This window comes from Netta rufina, assembly GCF_964035555.1.
Source record: "Netta rufina genome assembly, chromosome: 2".
Taxonomy (NCBI): domain Eukaryota; kingdom Metazoa; phylum Chordata; class Aves; order Anseriformes; family Anatidae; genus Netta; species Netta rufina.
In genome coordinates this window covers 138526076-138545240 of record NC_140124.1, presented here as the reverse complement: position 1 = coordinate 138545240, position 19165 = coordinate 138526076, and the positions used below count along the sequence as shown (strand labels likewise).

The 19165-nt window shown below is 38.5% G+C and overlaps 1 protein-coding gene across 19 annotated transcripts in view; it reads right to left on the bottom strand.

The window, feature by feature from the left end:
• The window catches only part of RIMS2 (regulating synaptic membrane exocytosis 2), a gene marked incomplete at both ends in the record, with an annotated part of 453369 nt that overhangs the window by 58018 nt on the left and 376186 nt on the right, over window positions 1-19165 (bottom strand). For 2 of the 19 annotated variants that reach the window (XM_084282078.1, XM_084282089.1), the window contains 2 exons: window positions 15157-15393; window positions 16422-16594. The exons of 15 other annotated variants lie outside the window; for them this stretch is intronic. In XM_084282078.1, the coding sequence (XP_084138204.1) occupies window positions 15157-15393; window positions 16422-16594 (410 nt within the window). The remainder of the gene's footprint in view (window positions 1-15156; window positions 15394-16421; window positions 16595-19165) is intronic. 2 more of the 19 variants (XM_084282090.1, XM_084282096.1) reach the window with 1 other exon arrangement.

The following is a 19165-nucleotide window of genomic DNA, read 5'->3' as shown; positions in this document are numbered from 1 at the left end:
GTGGGCCTGATAATATGCACAGAGAGTATTTCTATTTCAGTGAAATTCTTGCACAGAACTCAGTCCTTTATAATTCTCTTCATTGCATCTCACTAGTAAGTCCATACTAGATACAGTGTTAAACAATCTGTAGAGAACAAAACAACAGAATATTTTTGGAAATCAGGGAAAATTATTATTTTTGTGTGCATGTGTCAAAAGCAAAGGTATTGTTGGGTCTTTTATTACTGATTGGAAATGGGATGAGCCATCAGATTTGGAACAACAAAGTAACTTTTTAAGATATTTGAGAGGTGCCAATAAAACTTTTTGCCCTGTAGTTGGCAGCCACATCTACATGAAGGCACAAAATGCTTGATGTTGAACCACAACACTGAGAAAAACACAAGAACTAGTTTACCTGGTGAATTTCACACTAAAATCAAGTGGGATAGGATGTTGGTAAAGAGGCAGGGAAGGAAAAAAAAAAGTGGATCTGTATTCCTGGGGCTTTTTATCACTATGATAACTGACTTGTGAGATGATAACATCACATGCTGTATTTCCTTTCAAACTAACACCTTTAGAGATTGCTTCACAGGATGGAGATGCCACATGAACTAGTTCTCCGTTTCAACTCTATCTCACAAATAAGAAATAACAAAGAGATCTAGAAAGGTCATTGTTGGGAAGAGACAGTATATTCAGCTTTATGTCAGGCTAAATTCTAAGAATCAGAAAATCAGAGTCCTTTACCCAGTAATGCAAGTTTTTAAGGAAATGTGATTAATTTCAGTGTTGTCTGTCAGAGCTCTTTGATGTATTTTTTCAAGCAGTTGCATTCATATTTAGCACAGGAGTAGAAAACTAAAGCTATTTAGTTCCTAAAACTGTTTTGAAAACAGATCGTTGGAGAGAGATCTTAAGAATGCTCCTTTGGGGAAAGACTTAGTATAAGTCATTAAATCTCTGTTATTTCATATGGGAGCTCGTTCTCACAGCACAGACTGGTAGGAGGAAAGTATTTTTACTGCCTGCAGAACAACCTACTCCAATGTTACATTTTTCAAGAGCCACAGAATATCCCAAGTTGGAACTGACCCACAAGGATCATCAAGTCCAACTCCTGGCTCCACACAGGACCATCCAAAAATCAAACCATGTGCCTGACAGCATTGTCCAAATGCTTCTGGATCTCCAGCAGGCTTGGTGCTGTGACCAGTGCCCTGGGGAGCCTGTTTCAGTTTCCGATCACCCTCTGTCAGTGAAGAACCTTGTTCTAATATCCAACCTGAACCTCTCCTGTTGCAGCTTCATGCCATTCCCTTGGATCCTATGATATCCAGGAAGTCTGTGAGCTCCTGTTGTATTTTATAACAGAAAATAGTAATTATGCCATTGCTTTATAAGTGATATTAACACTTAGGAAAGGTCTTATGACATAGCAGTGAAAACAGAAATAGTCTGTTTTCTCATAAAACACAAATTCTGAATTATAAAATCAATTTGTTATGTGTGTACCTGCTAACCACGAGGTAGACTTACTCAACCAGTTTTTTTTGACCAAATAAGAAAGCTAGGAAACAGAATTCAAGTGAAGAAAAACGTATTTAATTTTAGGATTGAGTGGATAGTCCAAAAACTAGCACAAATGGCTAATATTGAAAGTTCATTCACCATTCGCTATTTTCACCCCCTGAGTATTTTATTCTAAAAATACTTGTTCTAATTAAAGTTTTGGGGTTGTTTTGCTCTGTAAGAGCAGCAGGGGGAACATCTTTGTTATGTTCCCAGCTAGCCAACAGCTCTTGGAGAAAGCCATTATATAGCAGTGGCTTTGTTTTTTCTCAGTTCCTCCTTTTGGGAAAAAAAAAAAAAAATCTTGGGGAAATAAGTACTAGGAGAGTTTGAAAGGCTTATAGTACTTCATAGTAAACCTGCAGTGCTCATGAGCAAACCAGCTCCTTCATCTGTACTCTGAACTCTTTTGGCCCTCCCTCACTAATTATTACTGGATACCTGTGAAGCTATCCTTCTACCCAGACTGCCTTTTGAGAGTGCCAGAAATGGATTACTTCTAGAAAAATAGGGTGTTGTATGTCAGCTTGCGCTCCTTTCTGAGGTAACATAACTATCAGAAGGATGTCAGAGTTAAGAGACTACCTCCTACAAACTTTTATTTTATCTGGAAACAGAAATTACTTATCCAGGAAGTTTTCTTTCCATGTACACATACACAAACATAATCCCACATCCACATTCAGTTAAATATGTACATCTTAAATTTATGAGATGATATGAGTCAAGGAATAGATGTGCAGTAAAAATAGGGTTTCCAAGTTGTCTGATGGTACTCAACTTAAGAAAATCCTCCACGATGAGAATATGCAGCCGTATGGGGCCTAAATAAATAAATAAATAGTGTTAGGCCATCATGTGAATGATGGTGCAAGAATCACCCTCATTAAAATCAAAACAGGAACAAACTTATCACAGCACCCCAACTGTGAGGCAGCCACAGAGTGGAGGTAGCCAGGCCCCTGACTATGGCTGGGGGACCAACTAGTCTGCCAGAGCAGGGCGATGTTGCTTCCTGTACTGCTCCTAGTTCTCTTCAGTTCTGAGATGTAGCTTTATACACCCTTCCTAAAATACAGAATTCCTCTGTAGTCTCTTCACAGAGTACAAGAAGGAGTACTAAAATGCATTTAAAGTGGCTAGTAACAGCCTCCAACATCTCATCCCCCAGTCTATATGTATAGCCAGGGTTGTTCCTTCCCAGTTTAGTGGTATAGAGCCTTAAACTCCTTGGCTATACAGCAAACCTCAGATTGTTCTTACATTCTGATACTCTACAGACCAATCATAGCTCATAAGCTATTTCTGAATGCGTTTTGAAGAAAAACAGTAAGCCAGTCTGAAAATGCTGTTCATATACAGCCTTCTAGAAAATCCAGTATTATGCTTCTGGATTTCTCACAGCCACTTATCTTAGGATCCATTTTCAAAGACCCACTTGTTTTCAAATCAGGGAGTGTAATTCTCCTCTGGAATCAGATTTGTTGTCAAGGTTTTCCAGACTCCTACCATAGCAGGTAATCAGCAACTATCTTGCTCTTCTCACTTTGTCAATATCTGTGCTGATACAGATTAGAAAACACTGGCAGAGAACCTCTCCCAAAGTACAATGCCCATGACCTGCAGCTTGGAATACGATCTCTTAGGAGCTGACACATAGCCAGAAGGAAATACTGCCCGAGGAAATCCTCAAAGAACGGAAAGAGGCAGGAAAATAGGTTGCACAAGAAGATCTTTGATTCAGTTTTGGTATTTCATGCTTTAGACAGACCACATCCTTGATATCTGACCAAGAAGAAAAGCAACTTTTTGTGAAGTTTCAGTTAAGAGGAGAGATTTCACAATGTGAAAGGATCCTGCCCTAAAGGGAGAGAAACTGTTCTGAAGCCACTTGACATACAGCAATATAGTTAAGATGGACTGCAGTGTGGACAAACACTCTAGAACCTAAATAAACAAGGTCTGCATAAAAACAACAACAACAAAAATCTATTTTTGAAAGTTAAGAAAAAAAAAGTCAGAAATTTCACCCAACTTCTCCCAATGTCTGACTTATTGGTGTTTCAAAGGCATTTAATGGGTTTACAAAAAATACTTGTTTTAGAATTAATTGACAATATTGTTGGCTGCTGATACATTTTCCATAAGAGCAATTGGAGACACACAGAACATTCATTGTTTCGTATGTACCAAATGGAAAATTTCCTCCTCTTTCCATAGTTAAAAACCTGCAGTCTTTGGCTGCCACTTTTGAACCAATTGCAGAGATTGTATGGCATCTCACTAGTTGGTCAGAAACTTGCCTAAGGAAACAATCTTTTTTTTAATAGAAACCATCTGATTAGTAGAATAAGTGCCAAATTTCCTCGGGAACCTTTCATTTAAGACAGAAACAAACAAACAAACAAAAATCCCACAACAAAATAACAGCAAAAACCCACTGACACCTGGGAGTCCTTATGCTTTACCATGCCTGTTGAGATTTACAATATGTGGTAAACCAGCCAGAGATGAAGCCAAGGATGGAGAAACTGAAACGATGACTCTCTTAAAAATTGTTACTGCTATAAAAAGCAATTGCGAAGTCCCAGCGGTTAAAGAACCTTATTAAGATTTTTGCAGGCATCCTCTACTGTCGAACAAGAAACTACTGCCCATTCTTTCTGTACATTAAGCAATCCAACAGACAGCAATGAGGAAGGCTAAACCAGGAAAATACACTGATTCAGTCCTTCCCATAAACAAGAAATACAAATGACCAACAGACCCAAACCAAAACCAAAGATAATATTTTCAAACTAGAAGCAAAGACAAACATCTTACCTGGTCTATTGCCAGTTAAAATGCTTCCAACTGCATGGATTTATACATGTTCTCCAAGAAAAATCCTCTCTTAAAACACCACAGTCACTCAAAAAACACAGATCATATCCTCTCAGGCAGCTTTTGCTTGAGAGTCTCATTTTGCTCTCCTAGACTCAAAATGCTATTCTATCCATTCCTAATTATGACTGATAGACTAAAATTATTATGACAATCTTGATTTTTTTTTTCGTTTTTCACTTACCAACAAATACACTTTACTAAAACCAGTGTTATAAAGCACAGTTTTTTTTCAATTCTATGGTATTATATTCTTACATGTCAAGGAGATGAAAAGCAATTGTAACCATTGTATTAATTATCATTAGTAGGATTTCTGGGTATTTTTTGTTTTGTTTTGTTTTGTTTTCAGTCTTCATTACAAATGAATTAGAAATGAAGCAATTCATCTCATTGCTCTGCCAAAAGAATATGCACAAGAGAATCAGATTTATACCCAAGTCATTTGGCAGATCTTGGCAGGTTTCTTTTTTCCCAGTGAAAATTCAGAATTAATACTTCCCTGTTGTTCACCCTACTTCTCTGGTAATGATGCCTAACTAAACTAAAGCATCTGCAATTGTAAAAACGCACTTTGCCAAGTTAGAGGTACAGCCATGTGCTGTGATGTCCTAGGGAGGGTACTAAATTTAACATTTTTTTTCAGTTGCTTTAAGAGGTATTTTCTTATATATGTCATTTGTGAGACTGGATGACCACTGAATATTTCTTTTACAGAAGCAGGATAGGAATTTTAATTCCATTCTCAATAGATATCTTTACTTATCTGGAGACATTCTCATTTCATTAATTTGCTGAGGAAATTTAACAAAAACAACATTATGGGGACAGCTGTGATGTTGGAAATATTTCCATGGGAACAATGCCTCTGGCCAATGCACATACTCATTTGCCAATTCATATGAGAGACACAATACAGGTTTGAAATTATAATGATTTAGTCTCCTGAGGTTCACTTGACCAAAAATTATCCTATTAACTTATTTGTGATATAAATCTCTAATAGCTACTGGACTGACTTCATTGCTAAGTTTATTTTATTGAAATTATAACAGGAAAGGTGGTAGAAAACAACAGATTTTGGAATTGGCTTTTTTTTAATGGATTCGGCTAAACACAGAAAAAAAATATTTTTAATGATTAATTAGTGAATAATGTAGTGATTATAATGCATTTTGTTTTGTATATTATTCAAAGACAACTTGTGTGCACAACTGAAAATAAAAATAACATTTTTAAAGATCACTTTCATATTATCATTAATATATTACTCTGCTAACAGCTGTGAATCTACGCAAAAATCCCTTCCTTTGATACAGCGAACTAAACCAGGCATTCAAAATGTGTGAATTCAAGAGAAGCCTAGAAAGAAAACAAGCTAAGGAGCAAAAGTCTTGCATTAGCCAGCTGTCATTTTAGTTTGATACTCATTTGCAAATACAAGTCCACATGAGCTCTGAAGGCCTGGTAATAAGGAAAAGAAAATAAAGACAGCATCAGTTGTGTAACACACAGCACGTTAACAACAGGCCTGCCAAATTAAAGCTGACAGTGGGCAATCTGGTTTAATTGACAATGTGTTTTAGAGAAATGGACCTATGCTTATTTGAACATATTGTTGAATAAAAATTTTCCAGCAGAGGAGCAAGATAGGGATCATTCTGTTTCCACTATTAACAATGCTTACTAAGACCTAAAATCACAAGAGAAATAATGTTAAATCAAGTCCCAAAGTGATAAAATTTTCGAATTTGAAGGTAAACATTCTCAAAAATATATAGAGATAAAAGACATTGTATTACCTCAGGGTACGGTGAGCCATAACTTAGCATCTTTATTTGCTAAACTGAAATCATCTATAAGGAAGATTTTTTGATTTAGAAAATACATTGAGAGCTGGAGAACTCTAGTCATGCAGGAACTAGATTGGATGTGCTACTGTGTACAGCAGGGTGAAAATCACGGAATATGCAGGGAAGAACTAAATGTTCTGAAAAGCCATTATTCCAATAGATTTCTGTAGTCAATATGGATTCGACTATAGCTGCATCTATACTTTGCTCATGGAAAATAGGGCTGTTTTGATCAGTACTGTGCAATGTGACCATGCTCATGTTTGTACTGCTCATCTGTGTGTGCAACAGGATGGGGAGGGGGGTGTCTAAACAATAAAGCAGCTCTGATGTTTCCTTCATTCCTTGTAAAATTCAGGTTGCTTGAGGACTCCAAAAAATCAGGGTCAGAATAGACACTGCTATCAAATCCATAGCATATTTCTGAATTGATCTTCTGGGACTGAGAGCTAAATGGACACAAGCAAGAGATCTGAAGCCATAATTACCTCAGCCAAAGGGACGTTATCTGGGACATCATGATCTTGCCTGTCTGACTTCTGTCATTTTGACAAAATGACTTTGAGTCACTTGGGGCCTCTGGGGGAAATTAGAAAAGCATACAGAAAACCTGAAAGCATCGTTAAAAGAAAATGTCGTGAGGAAATTTGGCTTACATCCTTCTCAGCTCAAGTCTGCAAATGTTGTTCCCTGATGTGGAGAGGACAGGTCCATGACCAGAGCTCCCGGCTGAGGAAGTATGCACACTTGCATGCCATACACGTTTGGAGCAAAGGCTTGCTTAGGTAGCGCTTCATGGGCTTTGTAGGCTAAGATGAGTAAAACTACTATGTGATAATATTGAACCAAAATGTTCAGATGCTTAGTCAAATAACCTTAAAATCAGAAAGATGGGCAATAGCAAACCACTGCAGCATCATCTTACCCTGGGAATTATATAAGTAATGGACCAACACTGAGCCCCCAACCTTTAGTTAAAATACCATACTTGCTAGATGGGTCTGGCAATGTGTTTCAAAGAACCTGTGTTTCAGAAGCACCTTTGTGAAGCAACATGAAGGAAGTTCATATGTCTTTCTTAGAAGGCTAAGCGATAAGTTTATTCATTATTTTTGATTAAGTACATTTAGAGGAATCAGAAAAGGCACTATATTACTTTTATGGAATCTTTTCACATTTCTAGTTAAAATCATACTCAAAGAAAAACAATGAAAACATACAGCACTAAGAGAGAACCACAGAATCATGGTGTCAGAGAGAGAAATGAGCTTCCTAATTAAATTCTTTGCTTTGGTAAATTTCTATTCCACACTTAGTTGTTGCTATTGCTATTCAAGTCCACAGGCCTATTGTGCCCAATCCTGTAGATATAGAAGTCTGCTAACGAAGAACTTGTAATTCAAACTGGTTTTAAATGTCTTTAGAAAATGAGCCTTTTTTTCCAAAACATTTAAAAAGCAAAAATTAATTTCAATATTTTTACTTGCTTCAAATCCTCTTTTTGTTTCTTTTGATCATCTCTACGTCTTGTGTGTCTCTGGGGCTTTACATCTGCACCTCAGTATAAAAAACAGAAACAAAAACACAAAACAAACAAACAAACAAAAAAACAACAACAAAAAAACTACCGATGCACAGTTAAATGACCTTTAGAAACAGGAGTACATCAGTGCTTTCTGGATCACAGCTCAGAGCTGACACTCAGCAGAGGTTGAAGTGCAGGCTACATTTCATGTAGAAGGAAGCAGTCTCAATAATATCGTGTTGTTGTCAAAGAAAAAATGTCTGAGTTCCCTGCTGGGCATCATATATCAAAGCTGCAGACAGTTTCATATAAAGTATTTTCACTGCTCATCTGTTAAAAATGTGTACTTCCAAATTCATTACTTTATTATTTCCTTGAAAAAAATAATAAATATAAGTTTACTATGTGTAAAGGAGTCTATATGTCTTTTATACCTACTCCACAGTACCGGGAAAAAAAAAGGGTCTCTAAGAGTTTGATAGATGGTGATGAGTAACTTAGAAACAGGTGCCTTTGCTGGATTTCTTAAATGATTTGTATTTTACTCTATAGATTTCACAAAAAATAAAAATTAAAATTAAAATTAATACAATTCCTTTATGAAGCATTGATGTTTTGTATCCTTTTCCATACTATTTTTCCAGAAGTCACAGATAATTTTCCTCCGCATGTCATCTGTGAAAGTGCAGAACACAAAATGGCCAAATTACTGACTGCAGGCATTGCTGCTAACACAGTTGCTGTATGAATTTTCAGCTTCTGAAGAGTTGCCTCAATGTAGAACACTAAAACAAGTTTAAAACTTACATAAATAAAGTGGATTGGGATTGTTACTTCAAATAGAGCAAGAATTTGTCATGAACTGCTAACAGACTCTACAGTCCAATAATTTTAATCCAATAAAAAAAAAAAAGTTTGATTTTAGGTACTTTGATTTCAGAGACACACACCAGCTACACGTAAGCTGTTTATCTCTCTGCTTAGCTAATGAGAAGCATGCAGAACAGTTATGTTAGGGGGACATGAAACAGAGTTGCTGCTTTTTGTTCCAGGTCTCAGTCCACCATACCTGTCCCAGACTCCTGAATAAATGTTTTGCATTCAAAAATAGGTGGTGAATGTGGTATGGCAACCTGGTGGTCTGATCCCAGGAGCAGCAAGGTCACTTTGTTGTGATGGTTAAGGAAAGTGCAACACCAACTTCTTGGGTTGAGTACAGTCCAAAAGTCATTCTCATCCCATGCTGGGAACAGGGCTAGTCTCACAAAGGGAAGGGTGCCAGGGGAGGCTGGTGGCATCGTACCTCATCCTGCCTGCTGCCCCATTTACTCGTCCAGGGGTGGCACCTGGTGTCGGCAGGGCCTGAGCTCATTGCCATGGAGAGGGAAAGTGCTTTTGACGCTCTTTCCCAGTGTACCCAGACTGTGGCCAGGCCTTTACCAGCTCACAAACACTGCAGTTTGTGCTTCAGGGAGGGCCTGGCCTACTAAGAGTGCATGATTCAGCTGGCCAGCAGAAGCTCAAATCCAGTATTTATAGGAAGCCTCTGCTAGATCTATCGGGGTACAGACTCCTAAAAGACCTACCACGCGGTGGGGAAAGGGTCTCAGGCCACAGCGCTCGCTCACAAGCATGTGGCCTGCTTGGCGAGAAAGGTTGGGCACAATTAACTTCTTTCATCCATTAGAGCAGTTGGAACAATCACTATAATTATTCTGAAATAGCTTTAAGAAAGCAAACAATACATGCACATTGAAAACAGATTTCTTGATGCTTGTTATCTTTTGCAGAGCTTTCGATATTTTTACCAGAATATAGATTTTTTAAAGTGCTACTGGCTTCCACTCCTATGGAGGAGCTAGCACAGGCTGAATTTCTGTATTTTTTTCATCCAGCTTTGCAAAACACTGCATTTAACTGATAATGGCTGCAATCATGGTAGAAGCTTCATAAAAAATGAAACACTAAGATTACAATATAATGAGAAACTAAGGAACAAATACTCATCAGGCATCAGTTTTAAAACCTACATAATTAAATTCTTTGAAGAATTTTTTGACTGAATGACACAAAAAGAACTAGAAAGTGACTTGGAGATTAATCCAATTCCCTTGCATCCCACAAGGGAAAGGGCACAGAGAGCATGAAGTACCATTAGGAACAGAAAAGGTTTTTTATCTGAACAAATCCATTACTTAAAACTACATGCTGTATTCCTTTTTTTTGTATCTTTAAGTACTTCTGCAAAATTACATTCCAGATGACTTTCTCCACTACAAATTTTCATTCTTCGCTTGTGTCATCCTCCTATTAATCAGCTCTATTTCTTTGACTATCTATTTAGGATTTACTTCTTTTCTTTACACTGGGTCTCACTGATATAAAACATAGCAAAACAGGTGATCCACCATCCTCCTGTGCTGTCTCTGCATTCTCCTCTTAATACATTTCTCTTCACTTGCTCTTGTCACAGAGGTAGAAATTTTTCACTGGATCTCTTCTTAAACTGATTGATTTGACTAAGTGAGATTGGATGCTACCTTCTTATTTCTTTCCCCCCTGCCTCTTACTTTCCTTACTCTCACCTCTGCTCACCTCATCACAGAGTGGCTGAGGCTGGCAGGGCCCTCTGGAGCCAGCCAGTGCCACCCGTGCCCAGGCAGGGACACCCAGAGCAGGGTGCCCAGCACCACGTCCAGGCGGCTGCTGAAGGGCTCCAAGGAGGAGACCCCACAGCCTCTGGGCAGCCTGTGCCAGGGCTCCGTCACCCGCACAGCACAGAAGGGCTCCTGGTGCTCAGGGGGAGCCTCCTGGGGGCCAGGTTGTGCTCAGGGCCTCCTGTCCTGGCACTGGGCACCACTGCACACAGCCTGGCTCCGTACTCCCTGCACCCTCCCTTCAGCTGTCTATAGACATCAACAAGATCTCCCCTGGCTTCCCCCCCCCCGTTTTTTTTAATCAATTTTTTTTTCCCAAGTTGGAGAAACATGCTTTAACATATCCCTTTATAATGTAGAACAGAATGCCTAGTCTTGCTCTCATCAGTTCTGCAAGTACTGTCACATCTCCTTTCTCCTTTTCATCTCTGAATTAATTGAATGATCAAATGCATTGTTTAAAATAACTGATCTCCTGTTTTCCAATTCCATTTCAAACACTTTCCAAACAACTATCTTTCACCTCTCGCATTCAATTGAAACTACATCTGCCAAAGTTTTTAATAATTTCTTAAGATTGTGATAGTATACTGGTCTCTCCTTTGCCTTGCTACAATTAACCATGCTCTGAAAAGTTATCCTCCCTGAGTTTCTATACTGCATCACACCTCAGATTTGCCCTCTCTCTAATTTTTTATTCGACATCTGCTCTAGTAGATCTTCATTTTCTGCCCAACCAGTTAACTGTGATGGCCCCACAGGACTATATCAATATCTCCTACGTTGATATCCCTAAATTAGCCTCTCTTCATCAACAGTACGTCAAAATATTATCCCCTCTGCAGTAAAAACTCCATCTCTTCTCCCCTGCCTACACTAAAACCTCCTCATGAATCACTAATCTCAACTCAGCATCACTAAATTCAGTATTTCCTTCCAAGACCTCTCATCTGCTTCTTCTCTCAGCCACGTGGACCATGCATGTCATTCAGGCCAGCCCTTTTAATTCAAGCTTCATATTAGGCGCACATTTTTATGACTTACAAGTACTTTCTGTTTCACACCTCTACCTCTTCTGTCCATCCACACAGCTAATTGTTTTATCCGCTCTCTCACATATCATATGTCATGTATTTCTTCTCCACCTCTGGCAATTTACCTAACCAAAGCCCGTTCCAGGACACTGTAGGAAAGATAAGTTTCATAGCCTTTCAGTTTGGCTGTACAACCTTTCACTGTGCATCAATACAAAGGTACTCTTTTCTTTATCCAGCTGTACGTAAGTTGTCTTTGTTTTCCAGTATTTAACAGTTGTTCCTTACCCCATTTATCTTCTCCCATTCAGGACTAAAAGTTCAGCTCCTGCTGCTGAACAGACTTACCCCGTCATCCACTTGTGGTATTTTTAGTAAGCAACTCATGTTTTTTCCCCCGTGAATCTAATGCTTGAAAAGAGCTCTCCAGAAGCATTCACAAAAAAATCTTATTTTCTTTCTTCCAATCTCCCCTTAGTGCTCCCTGTTGTCAAGATGTCCCCAGCCCTGTATTGTCACTGTCTCCTGTCATGTGAAATATTTCATAACTCTCCTGTGGTCCCCTCTCATATGTCATCTCATGATTTAGACTCCCTGTGCTTGGAACAGAGCCCATATTTTTCTTCTGTATTTTAACAGCTTCTAAAAGAGTGAAATCCTTATCTGTTACTACAATTGTATATTGATATGAGAAAACAAAACTATCTTCTTTATTAGAATTAATGTTTTGGATTCCTATTTAGAAAAACATTAAGAAAGGTTAAGATTTAGAGCAGTCAAAAAGATTTCCTGCACTTTTTAAATATTCTGAATGCTTACACTATAGATCTAAGAGGGCTTTTTGTCCCTAATATCATCAGGGAGCCGGAATAAGAAATATTGTCAGATAACTGTACATAAAGAATCCTTAAAGATTACAACAGTGAAACCTGATCTGTGCTTTCTGTTTACTAGCATGCCTTGCCAAAAAAGAACACAATTATGCTTTCACTGTACATCAACCATATGCCAATTTTTAGTTTTACAAGGTTTAATGAAGGCAAAATCTGACTCTGCACCTATTTCTGCCAAAAAAGATTTATTGACTTATTGTACTCCAGTGCTCTAAAACCTAATGCAATTTATTGCACTGACGTACTCTTCAAAATAGGCATGGGATGAACCCATGATGGATATCTGCTTTCTTGTTCATTTAAGTTACTTTGAACCTACCTATAATCTCAGCAGATTGAAGCCCTTAGTGTGACTATTAACATTATTCAGAAAATATATGAGTACAGTGCACGGTGACTTTGAAATGTACATCAAGAGGTATGATGTATCCTTAATGAACTAATTTTTGATGATAGTGTGATTGAGAACAGCCACTATGTCTCCAAATTTCCCAGAGGAAAGGTGACTGCTGTTCAACTAAAGATATACCTGTGACGTACAAGCGTATGCACTCTATCTGCACTCTAGCTTTTTTTGGATACCCAAGATCACAGGATCTGGGTAATAATTTACTACTATTTTTTGCTCGGTGAGATGGCTGCTTCAGTTCTGATGGGTAACTCAAATACCTGTTGATATGATATTGATATTTATTAAGTGATGTTTTGTTGATTGGGTTATTTGTTAAGTGATGTTTTGTTGATTGCTTCATAATGGTGTTGGGCATGAAAACATTTTTGGAAAGCTGCAGTTGTTAACTAGCAATAAGCAGCTTGTATCAGCACTTCCAGATACTTAACTCCACTAAGACTTCAATAAAGCATCTGTGCATACAGATATTACATATCCCCAGTTTTAAAATACTTACTAATTATTAATAATTTCATTTAATGAATATTAGAAAAGATATTTTAATGAAAATATGAGCACGTTATAAATTGCCAAACAAGCAAGCATAAGGCACTGAATTTATAGCAATATTTACTATCTATCCTGCCTTCAGTTTTGTCCACTGAATTCACTAGTCACTATATTTCAGGATGCTAATGATAAAAAACTATGTATGTATATAATGTATACATACATATATTCACATACATATATGTATATAGGAAGCAATCTGTGCTTTTCAGCTTGTTTCCTACTCCAGAAGGTACCAAACAGAGGAACAAGCTGGCATGGGGAAGAAGAAATTTCTTCTCAAATAGGAGTTTACTTTCTGTGAGGGGCAGCATTTTTGGCTGAAGACTAACCTGAGTGAAAGCTGAAAACCAGGAACAGGGCCATGCTTTCAAAGAGGGAGGACTTCCAGATCCCATTAAACTGGAGACTTAATGAGAGCTGGGAGAGACAAAGGTCTTTAAACCATCCTTTCCCACACTACCAAATGGTTTGCTTAGCAGTCCGTGGAGCAAATATGCCAAGGCAGTCTTAAAGATAGCTCTTTCTAAACAGCTGTTTTTGCTGAGTTCAAAAATGTGCTCTCATGAGTGAAGGAATGATGGTAATCAATACATAAAATAAGTAGTATAGCTCTATTGCCACCTCAGACGGAACACCACATAACTTGATTCTCTTTTTGTATCACCTTTGATCCATTCTACCACAGGTGAGCTGTTTTGGTTATTTCCATTTAGAAAAGTATTTCAGAACATTTTATGCGAGTAGTTATTTGTTTGAAATAAAAGAAGCAAGTCTCTGTGTGTTTGCATGTGCAAGTATGTACAGGTACATACACATGTATGTTTGAAGCAAAGAAAGTGGAATGCAGCAGAGCACTTTATGATTACCCTACTATATATTAACACAGTTCTACAAGCTTTAGATTTCTATAGGTACCAGCACTAGCAGTTAAAAGAAATGAGAGTTTCTTTAGAGTTTCAAAGATACTCAGCAAATCTGAAATCTTTTTTTTTTTTTTTTTTTTTTTTTTTTGCTAATGAAGAAGGAAAGAACATTGCATTTCTCATAATGCAAGTTACATGGATTTTGCAATACAAAATGTCACTCATTTGAATTAGAAGTCATGGTTCAAAGGAATTGTGGCAAAATGTGTAAATCTAGAATGCCATCTAAGAAAACCAGAGCCAATTGTGCTGAAATGTTTCTGGACACCATACAGCAGAACAGCTACATAACCCCTCCACCATTAGCAACCCATGGCAGCTATTCAAGTGGAGTGGAAGAAAACAAAAAACTCTTTGTTTATCCACATCAATTGTCAATCAATATGCACATTTATCAGCCCACATGAAGAGGACAATAAGAAAAAATAATTCAAATTCTCTTCTTTAGTAGTGACACAAGTAAAAAGTAAAGATGGTTTTGATATTGATGAGATATCACTCAACAAAAGATTTTTCCCTGAAAAGTAATTCAAGTAGGGCATATAAAGAAGCATTTTATAATTTCTATAGTTTATTATAGTCAAACCCAAACTCAAATCTAAACCAATTTAAAAAATAACATGCTGTAGTTATGTGCAAAATAATGAATCAAGTTAGTGTGATGCATCATTTGGTATGCAGAATAAGTTCTCTAAAGCTGAGAGTGAAACTTGTTTAAATATGAAAGCATCACGGTTGAAAGCAGAATAATCTGCACAAAACAGACAAACTAAGCAAAGGAAAGAAAAAAAAAAAAAGGCAAGCAAGGTCCAGGTACAGCAGGAAGACTAGGTCTATAGGTCTACAAAAAATAGAAATATGTTTTACCTGTCATCCTCTTTCCCTTCCTCTGCTTGGTCCTCTTGAGCTTTTTCATCTTGCCCTGATCCTTTGACTTCTTCCTTATCACAGTTCTCTGCCACCTCTTGCCCTTCCCCTTTTTCATTAATTTCTTGCTCCTTTGCTTTTTCCTCCTCCTCCTCTTTTTCCTCTTCCTCAGGAAATATTTCATCTCGTTCATCCCCTTCCAACCCCCCCTCTTTTTTTTCCTCTATGTCCCTTGTCCTTCTGAAGTCAACAAAAATTGAAAGAGGCATGCAAAAGGAAAAAAGAAAAGAATGCAGTAAAGTTAGGGTCACAGAGATGTGCATGCATGAACTCACAAGAAAGGCAGAACAAAATAAATGAAATAAAAACTAAAAGATGGAAGTAGTCATAAGGTTAGTCATGCTGGCTAATCCTCCAGCCTACACTAGAGAAGCTTTAAATTGTGGTGTTTTCTTAGGACAGTCCCTAAGTCCCTCTTTGAATAGAAGTTGTGTCGCAATACATCTCATTTAAAAAGGGATACACAACCATACGATAGAAACGACGTGGTCCTAACACTGCTCATATGAACAGATGTGCAAAAAAACTTAACAAATGTGTCACATTTCTCAAGAGGACAAATTTCTGAGAATTCATACAAGTTGACACTGAATTTTGCTGACAGATGCAGGTAGGTTACACCTTCTAGAAGAACAATCTTTCCTTCCTTCCACAGTGGAATCTCCACTGACTGTGCACAGGGTGCAGGCAAAGGAGATGCTGCGTTTTGCTCACAGATACACTGTGCACATCTCGCTGAAGACTAATTCAGCAGAGGTATGCCTACAGTTGAACGGGACCAGGGTCTGCATTAGTATTATCTAAGACTTCTGTAACAGTTCAGCAGCTCTAGTTTAAAAAGTAAATTAAGATGCCTTTGACATAGGCAGCACAAAATTTGAGTTCGACTGTCTTTTCAGCTGTGTTAAGTATTTTACAAAACTGTTTTCAGAAAGTGCAAATGTAAGCGTGTCTAATGCCTGCTGACAGCACGTTTGTTGCTGTAGTGTATTCTAGCATAACTCAAGACATCAAAACTTTGCTAAAAACAAATACCATAAAGAATTCAAAAAGCATTAAAAGATGAAGACATTTAAACCAGTTTCTTGCAAATTCCCTGCAAATTCCAACTGAGGCAAAATAATCTTTTCAAATACAAATATTGAAAAGTACTCAGTTACTTAAATCACACAGCTATGGTAGGCACCATAGCTCCTTGTGCTCACCTTATTTTCTTGTTTCCCCTTGGCCGCTCTGACTGGACAGACATGTAACTCGTGCTGCTGAAACGAGAAGCGCTGCTTGTCCGAGACACAGCCGAGACATCGCTGACGTCGCTGTCTGAGGACTTATTGGAAACATTGTCAGAGCCCCGCTGAGGATCCCGTCCCGACCGATACTGTAAGAGGAAAGGGAGAAAGACAGAGATGTCAGCGGCACTACCACACATCAGCTATGGAGCTGGTCCCTGACGGTATCTAAACTGCCTGTGTCACCAGACTACCTGAATTTTTATAGGGAAGATTTTAACTAATAGAGAATACAAATTATGTCTTGGTTCACATTACATTTATCCTGCTTTGATATCCAAAAGGAATTAGCTCCTTGGTTTCATCCAGAACGTAACTTTTACAAAAGGTCTAGCGCTCCCAAAGGTTTCACAAACCTGAGTAAAGACATCTAACCCATTGCAGCGTACTCTCACCACTGTTTCTCCAGTGCACAAAAGCAAGGCAGAGGGACTTAGTGACATGCCCACAACTGCTGAGCTCATGAAAGATTGACCAGGAGACAGAACACCCTTCATGCTGTCTACACAAAGTGCATCTCTTTTGGGGCCTAGCCTGTTTACAAGAACTTCTGGTTGACAAATCATAACACACCCTTTAATTTAAATTAAATAGATGAGATTATCAAACTAAAAGACAACGTGTTGCTGTAGCTCTTCAAACAAAACACACAACCTTCTGAACTGCTGGGCTGAGAAATCCAAACGGATGTGAGGACACGGGGATGGGACTAGGGATGACTTGTACTGATCATGTTCAAATGCCTCAGAAATTCAGGAATGACAATAATGCTCACTGACTGTATAATCTCAACACAACTGGCAGGTGACTGACCATCAGCAGTAAGCCTACGTAATGTTAAGCAGAGCTGTGTAAAGGTATTCAAGTTAGATCTGAACAAAATATTATGGTTCTTTGTTCTTGTTACACCAGTTAGCTCTAAATAAATGCTAAGTCTGTGCCACTCTGCATTGCACTATGTGATATAGAATAAGTAACAGAAAGAGGTTTTTCATTCTCCTCTTCATATAACTGACATATCTGTGTACACAGCAATCTGATGGGTTCCTATTGATAACCTTTTCAGGAAAACAGTACTGCAGGACAGAATGTCAATGACCACCACGAGGTAATTGTTCGGCCGACTTCAAAAGAAGACAGCATGGAAGATGTAAAGAACTGCAGAGATTGTTTTCTCCCATTGATTTCTTTAAATCCTATCTGCAGAGAGGCTTGTGGAACTCTCAGGGGTAGCAACACTGGACCCAAGCCCTTTTTTACAGTTTTAAAATAAATGCCCTTCATGAAGTACACAGACTCTTTGTTTCTGCTTTCTTGCCACGAATAAGCAACACTGGGAAGTATCCTGAAAGAATGCACAGTGTGTTAGTAGTGTTTCAGAACAGCATTTGAGTGCCTATTTATCATACGTGGATATTACACTTAGAAATCATGAGTTATCTTGTAACTTTTAAGACAGGAAATAAAATAAAGACAAGAGTAAATGCCCAAGCAGGTTACACTGTACACCAAGACAGTGACCAAGGGCAACCTGGGCTACACATTTACCTAAAGTGGATGTAAATGTTGCAGCTGGCTTCCTGATCTATACTGATTTCCAGTATTTGTGTTCATTCACCCCCTCCTTTAAGCGTGCACCCCCAGCCTTTAAGTGTGGGAGTGCACTTAGCCAGCCACAAACTCACAGGGGATCTCTGTGGTCACAACCTCTAAATGGTGTAATATTTATTGACGGTTTTTATTGAGTCCTGCATGCCCCATTCCCATAACTCTCCCTAGGAGAAGGCAGAGGTATGAGTGTAGTTGTGCTGAAAGGTTTGCGTTGATTTAGCCTGAAACTACCAACACTGGCAAGTCCAGCCTGGGCTACCACCAGGCTCTAAGGAAAAGGCACCACAGAGCTGCCTTAAGGCCTTCAGCACTTGTCTTGGCTCCTGAGCAGTCGTACTTGCTGGAGCCAGTGCTGGTTCCCACCAGAGCCGACACGTGGCCACGGTGTTTGCCCTCATGGTGGCCAGACATGCCGCTGGCACTACAGTCCTCATGTGGCTACTCTTTGGGGAAACAGGATAGACTGTAGTGTCGGGTGTAAATCATTCATGGAATCATTAATTACATTCTAATTAGGGGATAGATAATTACTTGCGGTGGTTCACAGAAAGACGGAGCTCGGCCTGCAGATCCCACACTGAGCTTGCCAGGCAGACAGTGGAAATGAGCCCTTCTAAATTAAATATGTGTAAGTGACACAGAGCCTCAAACGGTACCCAAACCGCACAATGTCAATCTGAAGAGTCATGTTGCAGCACCCTAACAGGCTCAAAAACCCACAGGTTTGATTTTGGCTGCTTCATTTCCTCACCTGCAGAACCTCAATTCTTAAAAACACATTGTTGGTAGAAACATTGGATATAACAAATCAAACATCTTGACAAATAAAACAACCTTATTGTATTTTTATTTTTTAAAATGCTAGCACAGCAGTAATAACCTAGTGATATACGTTGAAGAATCGCTATGGTAACAAAAGTAAGCTGAAAGCACGTAATTCTGGAAATGTAAGGGGAAACACAATTATCAGGTCATTGCCTTGCTTCTCTTTTCCCTGTTGTATGTAAGGGTACTTCCCACCAAATATTTTAGATTGGGTCAGAGGGCAC